The 22,517-nt window shown below is 46.0% G+C and overlaps 1 protein-coding gene across 4 annotated transcripts in view; it reads left to right on the top strand.

Moving 5' to 3' along the window:
- Positions 1-22,517, top strand: part of PHLPP1 (PH domain and leucine rich repeat protein phosphatase 1) — a 161,318-nt gene that overhangs the window by 125,994 nt on the left and 12,807 nt on the right. For all 4 annotated transcript variants that reach the window (XR_013988909.1, XR_013988910.1, XR_013988911.1 and 1 more), the window contains exons 11-15: positions 7,974-8,174; positions 11,460-11,622; positions 13,537-13,667; positions 17,983-18,087; positions 20,514-20,708. Coding sequence is in view for 1 of the 4 variants with exons in the window: in XM_081014598.1 (XP_080870724.1) it covers positions 7,974-8,174; positions 11,460-11,622; positions 13,537-13,667; positions 17,983-18,087; positions 20,514-20,708 (795 nt within the window). In the remaining 3 variants the exon portion in view is untranslated. The remainder of the gene's footprint in view (positions 1-7,973; positions 8,175-11,459; positions 11,623-13,536; positions 13,668-17,982; positions 18,088-20,513; positions 20,709-22,517) is intronic.

Here is a 22,517-nt window from a genome sequence, read left to right as displayed (position 1 = left end):
TACTTCCGGGTTTTCAGTGTTCGAAAACCGAACCCTTCGGCAATGGAGGCTTCCGAAAACCGAGGTACCACTGTCCTCAGAGTAGTACTGTATAGCTAGTCTATTAATTCTCTGAGTATTGGCTAGTCTGTTATACTCGGAGTAGTATAGCCAGTCTATTAATTGCAAAGGGTGTACTCTGACCTAGCATTTATTTATTTAACAAAATGTACAGACTGCTTGATTGCTATAAAATGATCACTAAAAACATTTAAACATAATTAAAATTCACATTTCTTTTAAAAAAAGATTAAAATGCACCAACATCTATGCGTCTGGATAGGCTTGCCTAAACTAAAAAGTTTTAAAAAGGTAAAGGGACCCCAGACCATTAGGTCCAGTCGTGACCGACTCCAAGCTATTAAGGTTTCCATACCAATAGTAACACCTTGAACTTGGCCCGCTAACAAATGGGCAAGGAGTGCTGATTTCTAAGAAGAGGTGATATATGTGCTGACAGGGCCTCACTCCTGTCAGCAACCACATTGCATCGTTCTGTGCTTTGGATCCCACCCATGACGTACCCCTGAGTACTTGTGGGCACATTATTAACGGTCCATACACCAGAGAAGACTTTGGTCTAAATAACCAGCAGTCTACAGGGCCAAACTTGATATGTGCAGACAAACGCCTGCCCCAAGTGTAGCAGGCTTTATGGAGCAGATGGATTTATCATACAGGTTTCTTTTTTATCTTAAGTTTTCCATCTTCCAGCCTACTTTTTACTGGGGCTGCAAAGGAGGGGGATGGCGGCGGTTGGATTTTAATCGGGCCAATATTTATAGCTCCTAAATGTCTTGCTGCCTGTCACAGGCTACACTCAAGGTAGCGTAATTGCAACATCTCCCTCTGTTCTTGCCTTATGAAATTTTCATGTCTCTCCGTGTCTGTCACTTGGAATATATCTCTAGTGTCGCTTGTTTTAACGTCTGACTTTTAAAAATGCCTCCCAATTTGGAACCTGTTCTTTGGTGTCCCCACCCCACCCTGTTAAAGATGTAAAGGCCCACAATAATCTTTGACACATACACAAACGTTTCACTGCTAAGACAGTGTGTCTTAGTGTTCATCTCCATCATTCCCAGCCACAGTCCCATGGCAACCATAATCTTTGTGTGGTCCTCTTTAAGATGCTTCACCCCGACATGGATAAATAATTGTCTTCCGAGTGCTTTCTCTCGAAGGCACTGGAATGTGTTCAGGTTGGTCTTAGTCATTTGGCCAGAGACATCATCCGTGCTAGGAAGGAGAACTTAACTTGACCGAACTCGACTCAGTGGGGAGCGACAGATAATCAATTGCGTTAGCGGTAGCAGATGGCACCGTGAAAATGGAGAATTCCTCTGGGTGGTAGGGATTACCAGAAATGTGCCTTTAACCTTCATCCTTGCACCTGCATCCTCGCAATTCGCGGTTGCTCACGTTGTTCCTTCTAGAAAATAACGATCGTGTTCTTTCTATTCTTTCCACTCTGCTTCTCCTCTAAGCTGCTTGCTTTTTTTCAGATCAAGGGATCAGATACCGAGTGCATTGATGAAAGCTAGTGTGGGTATATTTGGCTGGAAGACTCAATGGGTATCCTCCAGCAAATCGTTGGCTTTGTGGGGTCTTAGCGTCTCCTGATCACCCCACCATGATGGAGAGGTTTGGAAATGCTAATATCTGCGTCTGGTCCTAAATCTCTTAGGCTTTCCTCACTTGGACAAGTTGGTTGTAAAGCTGAATCGTTGCAAGACTGCAAATGTAGCAGTTGCCAAAGGAAACGTGCAAATCTGTGGCATTTCCGGGGCATTTCCAGTGTCTTTTGCCTTTATTTGGTTTTGGCTACAAGGGCTAAAAATAAAAGCCGGCGTGATTCCTCCTACGCTTTCCTCTGTTTGTTTGATGTTTTGTGTGTAGCCTGTCACTTCGAGCTTTCGCTTGCATCCCTTTGGGTGAGTTGACATCAAACAGTGTGTGCGTACGTGAGTGTGCGGCAGGCTCAGTGTGTACCTTCATTTTGGAGGGTAGGTACTTGGTGGTTTGTATTTGCAGCCTGGAAATATTGGCCCATAGTGTGTGTGTGTGCGCACACACACATAAAACATTCAGCTGCAACAAGGTTCGCTTCTAAAGGGAAAAGTCCTAGACCAGCCCAGTGCAGAAGCTTCCCACATTGTGTAGCTTTATAAAAATAAAGAGGTTATGGATATGTCTGGAGCAGGCACATAGCGTGAATTCTTTAAGGTAGTGGATTTGCCTCCCAGAATGCTGGAGCTTTTTTGCACAAGCAGTGGCCTGATGTCTTACACATTCCCATGAAATGCTCTAATGGCCTTGTTGAATGAATTGGGTCTTGGAGGCTGGTAGGCCTGCTGTGACAGGAGATACATGCTGTTTTGAGAATTATTTTGCTAGCTTCCTAAGTCAAACTAGGATGTTTTGGAGGCTATCTGTTTCGACCTGGATGTACATAACCTAAGGGAAGACACTGACTGTTTCTGCCTATACCAGGGTTTCCCAAACTTGGGTCTCCAACTGTTTTTGGACTGCATCTCCCATCATCCCAGACCACTGGTCCTGCTAGCTAGGGATCATGGGAGTTGTAGTCCAACAACAGCTGGAGACCCAAGTTTGGGAAACCCTGGCTTATACCTTCAAAATAAATCTTCCTTAGAGCAGATTCACGGATGCATGTTCCCTGTTGTGTCTAATGACCTAAAAAGCTTTCTCATGTGAGGGGCAGCGGCTGGGATCTTGACTGTCCTATGCATCTATGCACCATGATTTTGCAGTCAACTGTCATTTTTGGATATTCTCCCCCTCGTACTGTAAAAGCTGAAGTGAGGTGCACACATAGGCTCTTGGTGTAATCTAGAACCCAGTTCATGCACTATTCTAAATACACTTCCCTCCCGCAACAAGGGCAGAAAGCAGCCAAGGTTGCCCTGTTCTCGCTCACGTGAGATTAAGGTTGTGTGTGTGTTTGCGAACGACCCCTGGAAAGGGCTGCGAAAGAACCTGCATGCAAGGACTCTTGCCCTTAGATGCAAGAGTGTATCTTGGCCCAATTACCCAAGATAGCAAGTGGTTGGCCCTCCAGTCCAAATAACTACATGGGGAAAGACGTACATCGTTTAGCATTGGAATATCGTTTGGTGGGACGTGGGTGGCGCTGTGGGTTAAACCACAGAGCCTAGGACTTGCCGATCAGAAGGTCGGCGGTTTGAATCCCTGCGACAGGGTGAGCTCCCGTTGCTCGGTCCCTGCTCCTGCCAACCTAGCAGTTCGAAAGCACGTCAAAGTGCAAGTAGATAAATAGGTACCGCTCCAGCGGGAAGGTAAACGGCGTTTCCGTGCTTCTCTGGTTCGCCAGAAGCAGCTTAGTCCTGCTGGCCACATGACCCGGAAGCTGTACGCTGGCTCCCTCGGCCAATAAAGCGAGATGAGCGCTGTAACCCCAGAGTCGGTCATGACTGGACCTAATGGTCAGGGGTCCCTTTACCTTTATCTTTTCAGAACACTAGTCCCTAGTGAGGTTCCTGGAAGCTGCTGTTTAAAGCAGGCTTCCTCTGCCCTCCACATGTTTTGGGACTACAATTCCCATCATCCCTGACCACTGGTCCTGCTAGCTAAAGATCATGGGAGTTGTAGGCCAAAACCATCTGGAGGGTCGAGGTTGAGGAAGCCTGGTTTAAAGCATGAGGTGCTCTCGGGCATATTTGTGACTCTTGTTTTTTTATACTTGTTATTTTTATATTGTTTTATATTTATATTTTATGTTTTATCTTGTTGTTTTTGTATTGGAAAAATATAGCATTTCATTCCCCAGTGTTATTTCTTGTCATTTCAAACGTAAGGGCAGCTTCTCAGCTCTTTTATGATTTCTGTTTTTGTTTCTGCCTTGTTTTACAGTTGGGTTGTTCTCTCTCCCCACCCCACCCCCGGTTGTTTGTGAATGGACGTGTAATGTGTTTTGATTACTAGATGGAAGGATTAAGTCAAGTGGCTTCTGCCCATTTTCATAACCTCATAAATTTCAATCCCACCTCCCCTGCCCCGCTAGGAAGGCTCACAGCTCTCGCTAAATAATGAATGGTCCTGATGATTAAGCCTTGTTTTTTTCCTGTGAGAATGACTTCTCTGGAATGTGTAGACCTAACCTACTTTCGGTTCTCTTGAGCTCCTGGACAATTTTATTTTTAATGGAAAGGCTTTTATAACACACTCTCTCACACACAAAAGCCCTCTGCAGAGGTCCACGTGACGTCGCAGTCGTGTGTCTGGCCTTTTCTTTGCTGCAGAAGGCAAGTTTCAACAGGCTGGGGGGGGGGAGGGAATACTGAATTTATTAATTGTCAGATTAATAAATTTCAGGATTTTGTGTGGTTGTCCTTTCTCTGATGAGAAAACGGTTACTGTTTCATCAAGCCCTCTTTCCTCTGCTTGTAAAGGTAAAGGTAAAGGAACCCCTGAACATTAGGTCCAGTCGTGGCCGACTCTGGGGTTGCGGTGTTCATCTCACTTTATTGGCTGAGGGAGCCGGCGTACAGCTTCCGGGTCATGTGGCCAGCATGACTAAGCCGCTTCTGGCGAACCAGAGCAGCACACGGAAACGCCGTTTACCTTCCCGCTGGAGCGGTACCTATTTATCTACTTGTACTTTTTGATATGCTTTTGAACTGCTAGGTGGGCAGGAGCAGGGACCGAGCAACGGGAGCTCACCCTGTCGCGGGGATTTGAACCGCCGACCTTCCGATCGGCAAGCCCTAGGCTCTGTGGTTTAACCCACAGCGCCACCTGTGTCCCTCCTCTGCTTGTAGATCACAACTAATTTAAGTTCTGACCAAAATTCTGCTATCCTGGACGGCTCAGTTGCTTAGAGCGTGGTGCTGATAACCCCAGGGGTTTCAGGTTTGATCTCCGCAAGGGACAGCTGCATTACAGGGAGCTAGACTAGATCAGTGTTTCTCAAAGTGGGTGATACTGCCCCTTGGGGGTCCTGGAGTGATCCAGGGGGTGGTGGTAGCTATGGGTGCAATTGGGGAAGGGCATTGAATAAAAATAAGGGGACAGTGGAAGCATAAAGAAGGAAATTTTTTTTGGGGGGGGGGAATCATTCACACATGTTTCATCTGTTGTGTAATGAAGCTTACCGCCAGGTCAGGCGTTGTTGTGGAACGGCAACAACATTCGGCAACAGTGTTTGGCTTGGCCACAGCTTCACCCAGGCCTAGGATTGATTGATTGATTGATTGATTGATTGATTGATTGAAATAGATCTTGCAGCTTGCCTGCATGTTTGGCCAATGGCCAGTGATGTAGGACGTTGGTAGAACTATAAATGTGCATAAAATAATGCACATTTGTAAAAGCAGCGCTGAGCCTTGCTTGCCTCCCATCTTTCCTCCAGAGCGGCTTTTGTTTCTCTCTCACTACCCCTGGTGCAAAATAAAATAAATAAATCAAGGTCTCCATTCCCCCCCCCCCCCAGCCCAGGGTAATAATAGCAAAATTTCGGCTTCGAAATTGCTTGAGGGAAACAGCAATGTCCCTCCTCCCTCACCCCCATGCCAGTATTTCGTTTCCACTCGCAGTCTCGGAGGTGACATTGCATTGAAAGAGACTACCCTTACTTCTCAAAAGAATATGAAAACTACACTTACAAGTATAGTAGTTACCCCTCTGAGCTGATTCACATGACCCACTTTGGGGCTTAACATTCACACTGTGCCAGTTTTCTTTTGTCATCCCGGATTGTGTAACCTGAAGCGCTTCCACAAAGCCCAAAATTCTTCCTGACCCTAGAGAATGACAGGCCTGTGGAAATAGATCGGCACCTTTTCCACAATATTCTTCTGTCAAACTACTTGTTCTCTTTAAATATGGGGAGCGTTTTGAGCCAGAGAGGAGGAGAAGGGGTGAGGGAGCAAACTTGCTTGTCGCAAGAACAAATGATTTTGCATTTGTTTCTGTTTCCTTTTAAATTTTGATTTAATTGTTCGTCTTTGTAACCTTGCAGCCATGACAGCTAAGAATTTTAAAACCAAAGCGTGCCTGCGTGCACACACATACACACTCTCACTACAGCCGGTTTTCTTGGAATTCAAACAGAACTGGCACACCGCCCGCGAAATACCTCAGGGAATCTGTTCACTACAAGCAGGAGCTGCTCTTGCTCCCAGCAAAAATGATCTGTATGTTGTACCAAGATAACCCCAACTATGTACTTGAAATAAATGGGATGGCATTTGTGAGAATAGTTCTGTTTGTGATATCACGGTGCTTTAAAAACACACAAAAAACAGCATAATCGTCAGTTTTAGAATAATAGAGAGGAAGTTTGGGGTGATGTGGGAGAGACACTTTCTATACTTCCTGAATGCTTTAAAGCACCATCTTTCTCTCTCTCCTGGGCTTCTTGTGAACTGCCCTGAGACCTGTAGGTATAGGGCAGAATTATTATTATTATTATTATTATTATTATTATTATTATGCCATTGCAATGAATCCTGTGCCCACTTGTTTTCAAGCTTTCATTCTGTGGACTAGATGCACGTAAAGGGTAAAAGGACCCCTGACCATTAGGTCCAGTCATGGGGTTGTGGCGCTCATCTCGCTTTATTGGCCGAGGGAGCTGGCGTACAGCTTCTGGGTCATGTGGCCAGCATGACTAAGCCACTTCTGCCGAACCAGAGCAGCGCACGGAAACGCCGTTTACCTTCCCACCGGAGCGGTACCTATTTATCTACTTGCACTTTGACATGCTTTCGAACTGCTATGTTGGCAGGAGCAGGGACCGAGCAATGGGAGCTCACCCCGTCACGGGGATTCAAACCGCCGACCTTCTGATTGGCAAGCCCTAGGCTCTGTGGTTTAACCCACAGCACCACCCGCGTCCCTAGATGCACATACCCTCCAGCATTTATTTCTCCGATGAAAATGGGGACGTCCTATTAAATTATTATTATTTTCTTATTTATACCTCACCCATCTGTTAGGCGGTAGAGGAACCAACCCCCAAGGCAGGTTGCCAGGAATGGATAAGACAAGGAGAAGTCCTTACCATTTGCTTTTTTATTCAGTGTTCACACAGAGAGAGGCTTGGGAATGCAGCCTCTTAGAATAATGTCCCGAGTGAGTCTCCACTCCCTCCGTCTCTCCCTCTTCCTCAAGCATCTCTGTCAGCTGTTGTCCCCTGGTGCTGCTTCCTCCTCCTCTTCTCCCATTATTTCCCAACTTTCTCCCTCATTTGCCTCTTAGCTGTGATCTCCCTCAAACCCCTGTTGTAATTCTGAACTGTCGTCTTCTTCTCTGGAAGGGTCAGGTTGGGGAGGCGGTCTTCACCATTCCTCCTCTGCCCAGCATGCTCCCCTGCCCAGACAGTCATCATGGCTTCCCGGAGAGCCAGTGTGGTGTAGTGGTTAAGAGTAGTGGACTCGTAATCTGGTGAACCGGGTTCACTTCCCCGCTCCTCCACATGCAGCTGCTGGGTGACTTTGGGCCAGTCACACTTCTCTGAAGTCTCTCAGCCCCACTCACCTCACAGAGTGTTTGTTGTGGGGGACGAAGGGAAAGGAGAATGTTAGCCGCTTTGAGACTCCTTCGGGTAGTGATAAAGCGGGATATCAAATCCAAACTCTTCTTCTTCTAACCATTTTGTTCATGTAGCGCAATGTGTGTGCAAACCTCACATGCTACTTCCTACTTGTGGGGTAATTATATAACATTTAGGAAACATCTGAAGGCAGCCCTGTATAGGGAAGGTTTTTAAGGTTCAATGTTTTACTATGTTTTTATATACAGTATGCTGGAAGCTGCCAAGAGTGGCAGAGGCAACCCAGTCAGATGGGTGGGGTGCCAATTATTATTATTATTATTATTATTATTATTATTATTATTATTACGGAATGGACAAGAGTGTGAATTTGACGTCCATGTACTTTGTTTTTCAGCTTAAGGTACCTGAACGCTTCTGCCAACAAACTGGAAATGCTGCCTCCAGCCACTCTTTCGGAAGAGACGCACAGCATTTTGCAGGAACTGTATTTGACCAACAATCACCTCACGGATAAATGCGTGCCCTTATTAACGGGCCACCCGCACCTGAAGATCTTGCATATGGCCTACAACCGCCTGCAGAGCTTTCCCGCAAGGTAGGAACAGAGGCCACCGTTGCCAGGGGCTGCCTTCAGAATGCTTGAGGGAGGTGGTTGCGATGACTGCTCCCACAAGTCCTGTGTACACATACCTGCCGCTTTGAAAAGCTAGCATAAAAGAAAGAAAAGCCCACAAATGCAGCTTAGGGTCTCTGCCCCAAGTAGCTTACCGTCCAAACGTCTTTGATGTGCAAAACAATGGGATGCCATGAGCCTGAGAGGTACCAAAACAAATGGAGAAATATGAGTGGAAAGGCTAATTAGGGATCAGCGTAAGCAAATGCAGTTAATTGGGGAGCAAAATGTATTTTTGTTCCCTACTGAGTATGGTATATTTTACGTGCATATTTGTAAAATGGCAGAGGCAGATGGGATAAACCGGTATGTTTTATTTATTTCACGTGTTTGGCAAACCTGGGTGGTCAAACCCAACAGATCAGGAATTTATGGAGAGGAGGAGTGTGACCTGTTTCGTATTGTGTACACAAAGGCAGGCAAGGCGACTGGTATGCTCATTGTTGTTGATCAGAGGAGGAGAGGATGTTGGGGATGCTAGCCTCGTGGCACCTTGCAAAAACCCCAGGGAAGGAGGAAGCTGGAAGATGAGTTTGCGGTCCTGCCCAATGAGCCAGGACCGGGCAAAAGAGGGAGGCTTGATATTTTTGCCCGCTGGACTGACTTGTGCCCATGTGCAAGCATTACTCCAGACTGCAGTGGTTTTCAACCTGTGGGTCCCCAGATGATGTTGAAGTACAACTCCCATCATCCCTGAGCTCTGGCCTTGCTAGCTAGGGGTGATGGGAGTTGTAGTTCAACAACATCTGGGGACCCACAGGTTGAGAAAGGTTGCTCCACAGTATCAGCAGCGTGTGACATCCCTCCTCTCTCTACCCCACATCTCTTCCTTGTAGCACATTAGTTCCAAGGTTTCTAGTCCCACTTCAGCACAAAGCCCTTCCTGATTCTGTGCCCCTAACAGAGGCTTTCCCTCTCAATTTTTGTGTCTGGTGATTTTCCCTCAGCAGTTAGGATGTCTGTGTTTGACCCATGTAGCTGTATAGGGCAGTTGTGGGTTTATAGAAAGCTAGAAATGCCCTCTTTTTAAAATGAAAACAAAACAAAAAACCATCATGGCTCTGTGTTGCAGTTTTAATACTAGTGTCTCCCAATCTCACCTGCCTAATCACTACCACTCCCTCTGACTTGGGAACAAAGCATCTCATTGCCAGGTACTTAAGATGGGAGGAGATTGTGTTGCTTCCACCTCAGTGGAGTGTGGTATGTTTGCCGGCCAGAGGGGGATGCATCAGCGAGATAGTGACCCTGTGAGCAGGCAGGAGGAAGATGGTTGCATCAAATTTCAGTTAGCCGGTAGACTTGTTGTTGTTGTTTAGTCGTTTAGTCGTGTCCGACTCTTCATGACCCCATGGACCAGAGCACGCCAGGCACTTCTGTCTTCCCCTGCCTCCCGCAGTTTGGTCAAACTCATGCTGGTAGCTTTGAGAACACTGTCCAACCATCTCGCCCTCTATCATCCCCTTCTCCCTGTGGCTTCCAACTTTCCCAGCATCAGGGTCTTTTCCAGGGAGTCTTCTCTTCTCATGAGGTGGCCAAAGTATTGGAGCCTCAGCTTCAGGATCTGTCCTTCCAGTGAGCACTCAGGGCTGATTTCCTTCAGAATGGATAGGTTTGATCTTCTCGCAGTCCATGGGACTCTCAAGAGTCTCCTCCAGCACCATAATCCAAAAGCATAAATTATTTGGCAATCAGCCTTCTTTATGGTCCAGCTTTCACTTCCATACATCACTACTGGGAAAACCATAGCTTTAACTATACGGCTAAAAGGTAGCAAAGGGAAAGCAGAGCTCGTACCAGGCACACAGTTGAGCTGTCGTGAAAATGAGCCAGCAGTGTAGTGCAGTTGCTTAAAAGCAACAACAACTAATGCAATCACTTTACAGACACATAATGTCACACTGACAAGAAGTAATGATTACTTTCTATTTTGTGCTGTCGGATTATATCTGGTGTACTCTTTCAGTTTCTGGAAGTCACATTTTAAGAAGTACTGGTGTGTTGTTGTTTTCCCCCCAGAGGAGTGCAGCCCAGGTTCCAAGCAAGGGTTCTTGAAACCCAGGTCCTGTGAGGAACGGTTGAAAGAACCGATGTCTTTAGCCTGGAGAAGGAAAGATGAGCGGCAGATCTGATAGAGAGCTGCCTTCAAATGTCTGAAGGGCTTTCGTGTGGAAGATGGATTAGATTTGTTATTTGTTGCTGCTACACCCTATTTAATATGGGACGCAGATGGCGCTGCGGGTGGAGCCTAGGGCTTGCCGATCAGAAGGTTGGCGGTTCGAATCCCCTCAATGGGGTGAGCTCCCGTTGCTCGGTCCCTGCTCCTGCCAACCTAGCAGTTCGAAAGCACATCAAAGTGCAAGTAGATAAATAGATAACGCTCCGGCGGGAAGGTAAACGGCGTTTCCGTGTGCTGCTCTGGTTTTCCAGAAGCGGCTTAGTCATGCTGGCCACATGACCCGGAACCTGCACGCCGGCTCCCTCGGCCAATAAAGCGAGATGAGCGCCGCAACCCCAGAGTCGGCCACGACTGGACCTGATGGTCAGGGGTCCCTTTACCCTTTACCTTTACACCCTATTTAACAGTGGGGCAGGCTGCCTTGGGAAGCAATGAGCTCTTCTTTTATCTTGAGGCATTTAAGCAGAAGCTGGACCAGAGAAGCTGTGTTGCATCCTGCACTGAGCAAGGGATTTCAACTAGATGATTCCCCAAGGCCATTTCCAGTTCTATGATTAAGTTTGCCTGCAGCATGAAACCACCCGTGTCTGTAGCATTTACAGCACTTCCTTTTCTTGTTGGCCCTCACCAAAACCCTTTGAGGTCCATTGATTAGTGCCATTTGATAAGTGGAGCTGATCCAACTATGTTGAATGCAAAGCCTCGCCCTGTAAAATGAGACCATGAATGCACAAAAGATGGACCCCGCTGTCTGCAAGACCCACATCATCTACCCATAGACCTGCTGCCACCTTCTGGAATGGATGCATTTATCCATCGTCGAATGCTAATTCAGACTGCTGAGCTCTCCGTGCGAGCCACACATTGAAAGGTTGCCATGCAACAATTCATTCGGAGGAAATTGCCTTTTATCTCAGAAAAACAGCTTTTAGCATAAAGTTTCTGAGTACTTCCTAATAATCAAAATGTGTATTTTCTTATCATTTTCTTTTCTTTTCCTTCCCTTTCTCGTGTGTGTGTGTGTGTAGTAAAATGGCCAAACTTGAAGAGCTGGAAGAAATTGACGTTAGCGGAAACAAACTGAAATCTATCCCCACAACCATTATGAACTGTCGGCGCATGCATACTGTGATTGCACACTCCAATTGTATCGAAGTCTTCCCAGAGGTCATGCAGCTTGGTGAAATCAAGGTACAGGTTTTGTTTTTTAAAAGTATGTGCCCTGCGTAGAGCTCCTCTTAGGTATTTTGAAGGTAGCCTGTAATGGAAATACAGCATCATGCCCAAATTGTCAAGGTGTGAACATGTCATGTGATCGCTGCAGTGTTTCAGAGAGTACCATTAATTTTCCATGTTGTCTGAACCCAAGCAGAGAGATTCCCTGGGGAAATCTATCAACATACCAGCATTGTGGCCAGATATGGAAGAGGTGTAAATGGGGATATTTTGCATTGATATGTCTGGGATGAAGAACGAACTAACAGCCTCCCCAAACTGGTCAAGCCGTCTTTTTTCAACTAGCATAGAATTACCATCTTCTAACTCCAGATCACCCACAAAGTCATTCCCAAGAGTCACATGCTGTCCATTCCCAAGGTTCATGTTGGAAGACCACAAAGTAAAATTTAATAGGTCGGATGTGGCTTTTAAGCTGTGTCTCTCCCACTCATGTTCTGAAGGCTCTGTCGTGTGTTTTGGATTTGTGTCACATTGCCTTTAATTATGTGCATGGGCTATATTCATTCATTCCACATCTCTGCAGGGCAAGAGAATAAAGTAGTCATTTGAGAGGCTTTAGGATTTTATCAATAATAACTTATTTTCCTGTTTTTTCTCCCCCCCCCCCCAAACTTGGTAGTATTCTCATTTATGTTGTGAACCGCTCTGTGATTTTTGGATGACGGGACAGGTGGTATACAAATTTAATACAAATAAATATACTACCTAATAAATAGTTAAATATCTTTGCCAGTGTTCCAGCTCTTTGCCATTAATTGCCTTTACTTTGTGGCTTTAAATTTTGTTTGTTTGTTTAACTCAGACTAGCTTTTGAACACACTTTTAAATGCATAGCCTTCCCTTTATTACAGGCTAGAGGTGGGCACCAGCAGCTATCTCTAAATTAAGAGGACTCATTCGCCCCATCTATGTACTCATATTACTTTTAATTAAAACTTGCTTAATACGGATGTGCTGCATCAAATTAAGAAGAAGAATTACCCTGATAACACAGACAGCAGGCAGATCGCTGCTTGTTTTGCAACATGAGTGAAGTTTGGAAGGTCGGGGGGACAGAAATCACACATTTTTAATCAATGTTTTGTGATACTGTGAAATATTGCAAAAGAATTTACGTCGTGGAGTCTATAAAAAGGTGCCTGGTGCTTTTGTGATACAGCAGCTGTGTAACTCCCTAGAGGAGAGGAGAGGCTTTGGCCCAGTTCTTTCAAACAACCTGTTTTTGGGCTGTGCTACTTCAGACTGCCGGTGTGGGTTCACACATAAAGTTCCTTTGTGAAAATCGGCAGCGTTCTTACACACAGAAAATTAGATGTCAGGGAAAAGGGTTTCTTCTATAGTTTAGTAAGCCTCTTGCACTCACATGCAGCTGCTTCACTTCTACATTCATGTTGCCAGGGAAACAAGCCAAGAAGCAACATTAAACCACGGTTGTCAGAACTGGGAAACCATGGTTAATGACTTCCAAACAAGCCAGGGTTTGAAGCTACCTTTAAACCATGGCTTTATATCCAAACTTAATCATTAACAGAAGCCTTCTGCTTCGGACACAGTGGGAAGCTGTGGTAAACCGTGGTTTGCAGGCTTGTTTTAACACTTGCGCAGAGAGAACAGTGCAGCTTGTTCATGTCTCAGTGACACGGTCATCCGGACATGGCCTCTGTGTGAGAATGTCACACACCTGCTCTCCTAAGAGTCTTCCATCATGTGACCTCCCACATGTGGTTTCTAACATGGTACAGTCCAGACAATGGCTTGCCACTTCATCCACTTAGCCAGAAATGGACGAGGCCAGAGGGTTCAGGCTGAGAACTCATTGTTTTCTCTTCTCTCTCTCTCTCTCTCTCTCCCCCCCCAATTCTTCAGTGTGTGGACCTGAGCTGTAATGAGCTGACTGAAGTCACATTACCTGAAAACTTGCCTCCGAAGCTGCAGGAACTAGACTTGACTGGAAACCCCAGACTTGCCCTGGATCACAAAACCCTGGAGCTATTGAAGTAAGGAACAGTCAAACTTTATTACACGGTAGGCAGAAGGGTACACAAAGCACTCAGGAAAGAAAACACACCCAGTATATAAACATCAGGTGCACATCATTTGAAAACTGGGCTGGGGAATGGGGAGAGAAATGTTCCTTCTTTTATTGCTACACTAGCTAAATGACAGGCACATTTTGGTCATGCAGATTGCTGCAGCTCCCTCACAAAATCCCCAGCTTTTTTCTTCCAACCAAAGCCCAATAGTGCCATTCTTTTCCCTTCCATTACCCTCTGGTGCATGTCCTGGGGGTAGGTTTCAAGGCCTGTTCTCCATACCTAGCAACTGTATCTGTTACTGCTACCATCTTTCTGTTCCATCCAGAGAGCTGTTCTGCTCCCCCACCTAGCTGGGGAGGGAGAGAAAATGTGCCCCATGCCAGACTCAAAACATCACACCATCCCACTCCTGATCCAATATATATTTATTTCATATCCTGCCTGTCTTTCAAGGAGCTCAGAGTACATGGACCTCTCCTCCAGTGTGAGAGAGAGCCAGTGTGGTGTAGTGGTTAAGAGCGGTAGACTCGTAATCTGGTGAACTGGGTTCGCGTCTTCGCTCCTCCACATGCAGCTGCTGGGTGACCTTGGGCCAGTCACACTTCTCTGAAGTCTCTCAGCCCCACTCACCTCACAGAGTGTTTGTTGTGGGGGAGGAAGGGAAAGGAGAATGTTAGCCGCTTTGAGACTCCTTCGGGTAGTGATAAAGCGGGATATCAAATCCAAACCCTTCTCTTCTTCTCCTCTCCCCCGCCAGTCCCTTTATCCTCAAAACAACCCAACCCTGCAAGGTAGGTTGGGCTGAGAGAAATGGCGACTGGCCAAAGGCCACTCAGTGAGTGGGGATTGAACCCTGGTCTCCCAAACCCGAATCCACAGCTCTTAACCACTACACTGTTTTGGTTCCACCGTAGGTGCCAGAATGAACAGGGAGACCAAGCAATTTGGGGGGAAGAACATGACTTTCTGTTGACAAGGGAGGGACTGAGTTGTCCAAGAACTTTTGTAGAAAGGAAGTTTGCAGTTGGAGAATCGGGGAGGGAATATAGTTGATTGTCATAAATATGTAGCCATGTTGCAGGAGGTAAGGGTTGGGGTTTTTTTTTGGGGGGGGGGGGAGCATGTTATGCTGAACTTAAGACTAAGGAGGGTACTTTCCCTACAAGCCAAGAAATGGCAGTTTCTTCTACGTACAGGAGTTTACAGGAGAAATGGCAGTTTCTTCTACGTACAGGAGTTTACAGTGAGAACTCAAGATGCTTGCAAAAGAAGCCCTTAGATAATAATACAGTTGTACCTTGCTTCTTGAATGGAATCTGTTCTGGAGGTCCATTCGACTTCCAAAAATGTTCGAAAACCAAGGCGTGGCTTCCAATTGGGTGCAGGAGCTTACTGCACTCAATCGGAAACTGTGGAAGCAGCGTCGGACGTTCGGGTTCCAAAGAACGTTCACAAACCGGAAAACTCACTTCCAGGTTTGTGGCGTTTGGGAACCAAAACGTTCGAGTCGCAAGGCGTTCAGCAACCAAGGTACAACTATATAGCACAGTCTCTTAAACCCTGAAAAGTTGTATGGTTTTCAACAACGAAAAGAGCAGGTTTCTCCACATTTTGTCCCTCTTTAACTGCCGTGCAATCTGAATTCACCTACTCCTGACCTCAAGCTCATTGTGACAAAGTTCTCCTTCACTGAAATTTATTGCTGTCATTTATGCCGATGAAGATAGCTGCTACTGCTGCGGTTTTTTTTAATTGATTCTCAAATTGCACAATAGAGTTTCTCATGGCACAATCAAGTATTACTGAGGCTTTCTTCCTCCTCCTCTGCCTCCTAGGAACACTCTGAAGCTGTGAGCAGGCCTTAAATGCCCTTTGTAACCTGCAGGTTCCAAAGGGTGAAATTGTCAGCAAGTTCATATCTTCTTTTAAAGGCGGTGGGGGAGGGGGGGAATCTTTTCAGAGATCACTTTCCTCACTCTTTGTAAACATCTGCCTTGCCTCCTCTGAGCCTCCTTGCAAACTTGTAAAAACACGTCCTGTGTGAATTACAGTTGCCATAATGCTAACTGCAAAGAACACAGCCTTTCCTGTTCAATTCGCTAAACTATTTTTCTCAAAATCCTTCCTGGAAGTCCACATCCGCTGCAAAGCCTGTCTCAGCCTGCTGCAGTCCTGCAGTGCTGCTTGCTGCCAGCCAGTCGTGCCTTTGTTTCCAGTCCTTGACTCTTGTACTCTTCCTTTACTTCTGTCCCATTTGTCTTCGGGGCCAGATAATGTGCCACCTTTGCATGATGTTCCATCGTTCCCTTTCAGGGTAAAGAAATTAGAACCCAGGGCCAGGGCTATGCAGGAAAGAGGCACACCTTGACACTCTTTGGCTCCCCATAAAGTTACGTGGGTCAACAGTTTAACATACTTGTTGTGACAGCTATATGCTGCCTCCAGGATCAGAAAAAAGGCTTCCCTGCAGCAACAGTGAGAGAGGGCTATTGCTCTCATGTCTTGCATTTTGGCGTCTCATGGTTGTCCAAGACTTTGGTGTGATCAAGCAGGGGGTCTTCTTAGGTGTGTGTGTGTGTGTGTGTGGGTGTGTGTATGTAATTTATAGTTTTAAAGTTTACACATTTCACTAATTTTACATTCATTTTGACATTTCAAAACTTGACTTCCATCCCCCTCTTTCTGTGGTTCCTTAAATTTGTTTTATTTAATATCTTTTGAATATCCAAATTAACTTAATTTGCTCATTTATTCATCTTCTTTAAATATATACTCTTATAAAATTGCAGGTTGTTACAATAATCCTGCTGTTTATAATTTATCTGTAAATATTCAACAAACCATTTCCATTCTTTTATAAAAAGATTTCTTATTCTTCCGGTAAGTTTCACCATTTCTGCATATTCCATTAAGTTTTTGTATCAATTCTTCCTTTACTGGGACTTCTGCTTCTTTCCATTTTTGGGCAAGTAACATTCTTTCCGCTGTAGTAGCATACATGAATAAGTTTGTATACATTTTAGGCAGTCCTGTCCCTATAATTCCCGAAGGAAAAGCTTCTGGTCTTTTTACAAAGGTTATTTTAAACATCCTTTTCATTTCATTATATATCATTTTCCAGTAAGCTTTGACCTTACCACAAGACCACCACATATGATAGAAAGAACCTTCTTTCTCATTACGGGGCCTTCTTAAGTTTCATAGCCACTTCTGGAGGTTGGTGTCAGAATGGAATATTGATGTAGCGGCAACTCTTGATTTCTCCACGTATATCCTTTATTCCTGCACCTATGGAGCTTTTAAAGGGACTCGTATTGTCCTCTGAACTGTTGCAGTGCTAGAGCATGTAGCAATTGGGCAGCCGCCCAAATCTGGCCCCCCTTTTCTTCTTGGGTCTCATATGTGTGTCCACACACACACTGTACGTGAATGAATTAAGTCTGAAGGCCATGTCAACCTCCCTGGTGCTTCATATGCCCAGAAATTCAGACCAAAGGTTAACTGCTGCCGGGGTTATATAGTTTATTTGAAAGGAGGAGGAAGGGAGTGGAAGATTGATAGGGTTACAATATGCTGAAGAATCTACAGTTTTCCATGCGTAATAAAAGACTACTTGGTGTTCAGGAGAATGGGTAGATGTGAAAGTAGCACAGTTTCAGGGAGAGGTTTCCTCCTAGAAAAATTTGCAGGTGATAGGAGCCTTCAGTGGTGACTGTCAGGCGATTGCTGCCATATAAGACCAACATAAGGTTTGCAGCAGCCGTGGGTGGTGTTTTTTTCCCTGCAGGGAGATAAGATTGTTGGGCAAGTGGATCTCTATCTGAACAAGCGAGAGTCTGTGAGCTGCCGTTGGCTGAACACCAAAGATAATACATCTTAGGAGAAGCATAATCAAAACTTGGCAAAACGCTACACTGTGAACGTAATGTGCAAATATCTCAAAGTTAGGGGTGGAAATCATGTTTGTCTCTGTATTATTATTTTTTGCAATGCAGTATCCAGGCAAATCCTTGTTCCCTCAATTTTTAAAAATTCTCTCATGTTTGACAATGCTGCTTTTGCAAAAGAAATAACCGAGGAAAGGCCACGGTAATGACTATATGCCTGCCTGTTTTCCCCTTTCTGTAGTCAGGGACTCAAAACTGTTACCTCCTGAAAAAGCAACTTTTAAGTATAGGGAATAGAATGCAGTAAGAGAGAAGGAACATGCATTCAGACTGTTCTACACTTGGCATTTGAAGCATTAATTCTTTGCGGGGTTTGCTTCTCATTGCAGTAACATCCGTTGTTTCAAGATTGACCAGCCTTCAGCCGGAGATGCCTCAGGAGCCCCAGCCGTGTGGAGCCATGGTTACACGGAAGCCTCGGGAGTTAAGAACAAGTAAGGATAAATAGAGAGAGAGAGAGAGTTTATATGGAAAAGAGAAGTGCATTTCCTCTCCATAGGGCCTTCCATGCAAGCGATCCAGTATATGATGGAAGAGTCTATATAATTAAGTAGAAAAATGATGTGCATATTTTTGGGTAGCTAATGTATGTCCTGTCCGCAGGAGGTCCTCTTCTCCATCTTTTCCCAAACCCTTGTCTTGCGTCTCAGCGGCCCTCTCAACTATCCCTATTCAGTCCAACGTTTTCCACCGATTCATCCTACACCCGCAGTTCAAGATCCTAAGCATCCCCTCCTCTCTGGGGCCTAGGAAGCTTCTTGTATTGAGCTAGGCCCTTGAAGCACCTAGTTCAATACTGTGTGCACTGACAGGCAGCAGCTCTCCAGGGTATCAGGCAAGAGATGCTACGAATTGAATATAGGGCCTTTGGAATGCAGTGCGTGCTGTGGTCTAAACCACTGGGCCTCTTACCGATCAGAAGGTCGGTGGTTCGAATCCCCGCGACAGAGTGAGCTCCTGTTGCTCTGTCCCAGCTCTTGCCAACTTAGCAGTTCGAAAGCACACCAGTGCAAGTAGATAAGTAGGTACCTCTGCGGTGGGAAGGTAAACGGCGTTTCTGTGCACTCTGGTTTCCGTCACGGTGTTCTGTTGCGCCAGAAGCAGTTTAGTCCTGCTGGCCACATGACCCAGAAAGCTGTCTGTGGCCAAACGCCGGCTCCATTGACCTGAAAGCGAGATGAGCGCTGCGACCCCAAAGTCGCCTTTGACTGGACTTCACCTTCCAGGGGTCCTTTACCTTTTTACTTTACCTGCATGTACTCTACCTCTGGACCTGTAATATTTGCTTTAAATTAAAGCCCTTGCTATGTTCAAGACATTTTATGATGCATGCTTGACACCCGAGGGTACTTCTGCTTGTATCTTCTTCCAAGTTGGCCGCAGAGATTTGGGGGTTTTTCTTTGCTTATCCAACCTACAGCAGCAGAGTGTGGTGGATATGTAGAAAAGATGCGACCTGCTTGCGGCGAGTCTCTCATGCACTTTAATCGCCCCATCCGTAAAGGCATCTGCGGCAGAGTCAATCCCACTTAGCTCAGAGGATTAGCTGGAAAGCTGGTCTCGTCTGCCTCAGGGGTGCAGCCTGTGCGAGGGGATCAGGGAGCAGGTCTTGCCGCTCAGTTATCTGTGTTCAAAACACCCAACTGCCCTCCCCAAGCAAGGACTCCTCATTTGTTTGTGACTCGCTTAATGTTCTGTCGATCTGGGCTGGTGTAGCATTGCAGCTGCTGATCTGACCTCCATATATGCCTAGAAACAAAAGAAAACTGTTCCACACCCGTCAGTAAAGTCGGCATGAATAGTTTGCAGTCCCTCAGCTGATATGGTGGCAAGGTGCATGCAGCACTGAGGCCATCGTAAAAAGATTACTGCATTAATTTTGCCTTGCAGGTGCGCCACCCTCTCTGTAGTAAGCCTGCTGTTGCTTGTCTTACAAAGTATCAGTCAACACCAAATAGTAAGGGCAGACAGGCTGCAAAGCCCAGTGGTCCAAACAAGCTCGTTTCCCACCATTCTCTGGTCAAAACTGCAGGTAGCGGCCCTGTTCTTTGACCACTTGTTTGGCCTCATTTCTGTAAGTGTGTCTCTCAGTATCACCTGTGCATCTTCAGTGTTGCTCATTCTCCAAAGAAGCATTTGGCAGGCATGGTGAGTAACTTGGGTAGAAAAGAAAAGGTAACATATAATATAACTGCAAGTACATGGCAATCATTTTTGTTTTACTTACCAAGCATATTCATTTTACCAATATATATATTGGATTCCCAAGTTATACGACAAATTTTAAGGTAAAGGTAAAGGGACCCCTGACCAGTAGGTGCAGTTGTGACCGACTCTGGGGTTGCGGCGCTCATCTCGCTTTATTGGCCGAGGAACCCGGCGTACAGCTTCTGGGTCATGCAGCCAGCATGACTAAGCTGCTTCTGGCGAACCAGAGCAGCACACGGAAACACCGTTTACCTTCCCGCCGGAGTGGTACCTATTTATCTACTTGCACTTTGACATGCTTTCGAACTGCTAGATTGGCAGGAGCTGGGACCGAGCCACGGGAGCTCACCCTGTTGCGGGGATTCGAACTGCCAACCTTCTGATCGGCAAGTCCTAGGCTCTGTGGTTTAATTTGTCCCTAGGACAAATTTTAGCACCCCTCATTTTTGGAATTTGGAAGTTGAAAAGTTCAACACACCCTACAAGAGTCTCAATAGACCTGTGTATTGAATGAATTTGTTTTCGTAATCCACAAAAGGGTTGGGGGTTGAAGAGTTTGATGACCTGGCTTTGCAAATGTTACGTGGGAAATTTGCCGTGGGAAGTGAATTTTTTTTGTTAAACCCCATTTTCTTTTTGCTTTCTTGCACAGGCTGTGCGTGGCGGCTCTTTCCGCCAACAACTTCTGCGACAACCGGGAGGCCCTCTACGGCGTCTTTGACGGGGACCGCAACGTGGAAGTGCCTTACCTCTTGCAGTGTACCATGAGCGACATCTTGGCCGAGGAGCTGCAAAAAACAAAGAGCGAAGAGGAGTACATGATCAACACTTTCATTGTAATGCAGAGGTCAGTTTTGTGGCTCAAAGCTTGCAGGCATCTGCCTCGTGACACTGGACAAGCCCAGCCATCCCAAAACCCTTTGAATAAGTTTGTTTACTTTTTCTGGTCACCTCTGCAGGGCTGATTCGAGACTTGGCAGTTCCTCATGCAGTGCCACTGGAAAAAATCTTATCACCGTAGTCTTACGCAGACTGCAGATGCAATCTGGGAAAACACCCAGTAGCAGCAGCAGCAACTCCTAGTGGTTACATATTCTGGAAAAGACCAGCAGTGATGGTGTCTTTTCAAAAAGATTTGGCTGCTGTTACCAGACTTTCCCTTTTTTATCAGAGCTACCCCAGGTTCTGAGACCACCTTCACTTTAGTTGCAGAGTAGTGACATGAATAGGAACGTGGGTGGCGCTGTGGGTTAAACCACAGAGCCTAGGACTTGCCGATCAGAAGGTCGGCGGTTTGAATCCTCGCGACGGGGTGAGCTCCCGTTGCTCAGTCCCAGCTCCTGCCAACCTAGCAGTTCAAAAACACGTCAAAGTGCAAGTAGATAAATAGGTACCGCTCCGACGGGAAGGTAAACGGCGTTTCCGTGCGCTGCTCTGGTTCGCCAGAAGCGGCTTAGTCATGCTGGCTACATGACCCAGAAGCTGTACGCCGGCTCCCTTGGCCAATGAAGCGAGATGAGCGCCGTAACCCCAGAGTCGGCCACGACTGGACCTAATGGTCAAGGGTCCCTTTACCTTTACCTAGTGACATAAATGGGAGGAAGATAAAAATAACACACCAGCTTGTGTTTAACGTAGCCACACCATCAGTGGAAATATTTCCATGGGAGCCATGGGACTGCTCCCTCTCTTCACCCTGTGCCCTCCCCTTCAGAGCTCCCCTAGAAGAGATTTAGGGGATGGCAGCAGGAGGAGAGGAGGTTGTCCCCATTGCACAAGTCAAATTCCTTGCTCTGATGGGACAGTTACTTAGCACTGCTATGGATGTGAGCCTCTCATTTTAATCTGCCAGTGCCAAATACCCACAGATACCACAGAGCAGAAGCAGGTAACCATTTCCCCCACCAAGTGGAATTACCTTGCTGCTGGTTCTGTACTTTCTGTAGAGCCAGTGTGGTGTAGTGGTTAAGAGCGATAGACTCGTAATCTGATGAACCGGGTTCGTGTCCCCGCTCCTCCACGTGCAGCTGCTGGGTGAACTTGGGCCAGTCACACTTCTTTGAAGTCTCTCAGCCTCACTCACCTCACAGATACAGATGGGTAGCCGTGTTGGTCTGCCATAGTCGAAATAAAAAAATTCCTTCCTGTAGCACCTTAAAGACCAACTAAGTTAGTTCTTGGTATAAGCTTTCGTGTGCATGCACACTGTGTATCTGAAGAAGTGTGCATGCACACGAAAGCTTATACCAAGAACTAACTTAGTTGGTCTTTAAGGTGCTACAGGAAGGAATTTTTTTATTTCACCTCACAGAGTGTTTGTTGTGGGGGAGGAAGGGAAAGGAGAATGTTAGCTGCTTTGAGACTCCTTAAGGGGAGTGAAAGGCGGGATATCAAGTCCAAACTCTTCTTCTGCTGAGCAGAGACAGAAATGGGCCAGCAGCAGTTTTGCTCCATTGCTGTTTGTCCCAGCCTGCTTTCTCCATTAAATTTCCCAGAGCCTAATCCTAAGGACTTTAAAGACGTTATAAAGATAAATGCCATTTGCTTCTTCCTGTATCCCCCCCCGCCCCCCGCAATATAAAACTTCAGAAAGGATCAAACATGAATTACTTTATTTACAATTGCCTAACTGCATTGCAGCCCATCTGAGTATTAG

The sequence above is a fragment of the Podarcis pityusensis genome, assembly GCF_964106645.2.
Source record: "Podarcis pityusensis genome assembly, chromosome: 7".
Classification (NCBI taxonomy): Eukaryota; Metazoa; Chordata; class Lepidosauria; order Squamata; family Lacertidae; genus Podarcis; species Podarcis pityusensis.
Note: the sequence above shows the minus strand (reverse complement) of the source record. Positions and strands in the feature narration are given on the sequence as shown.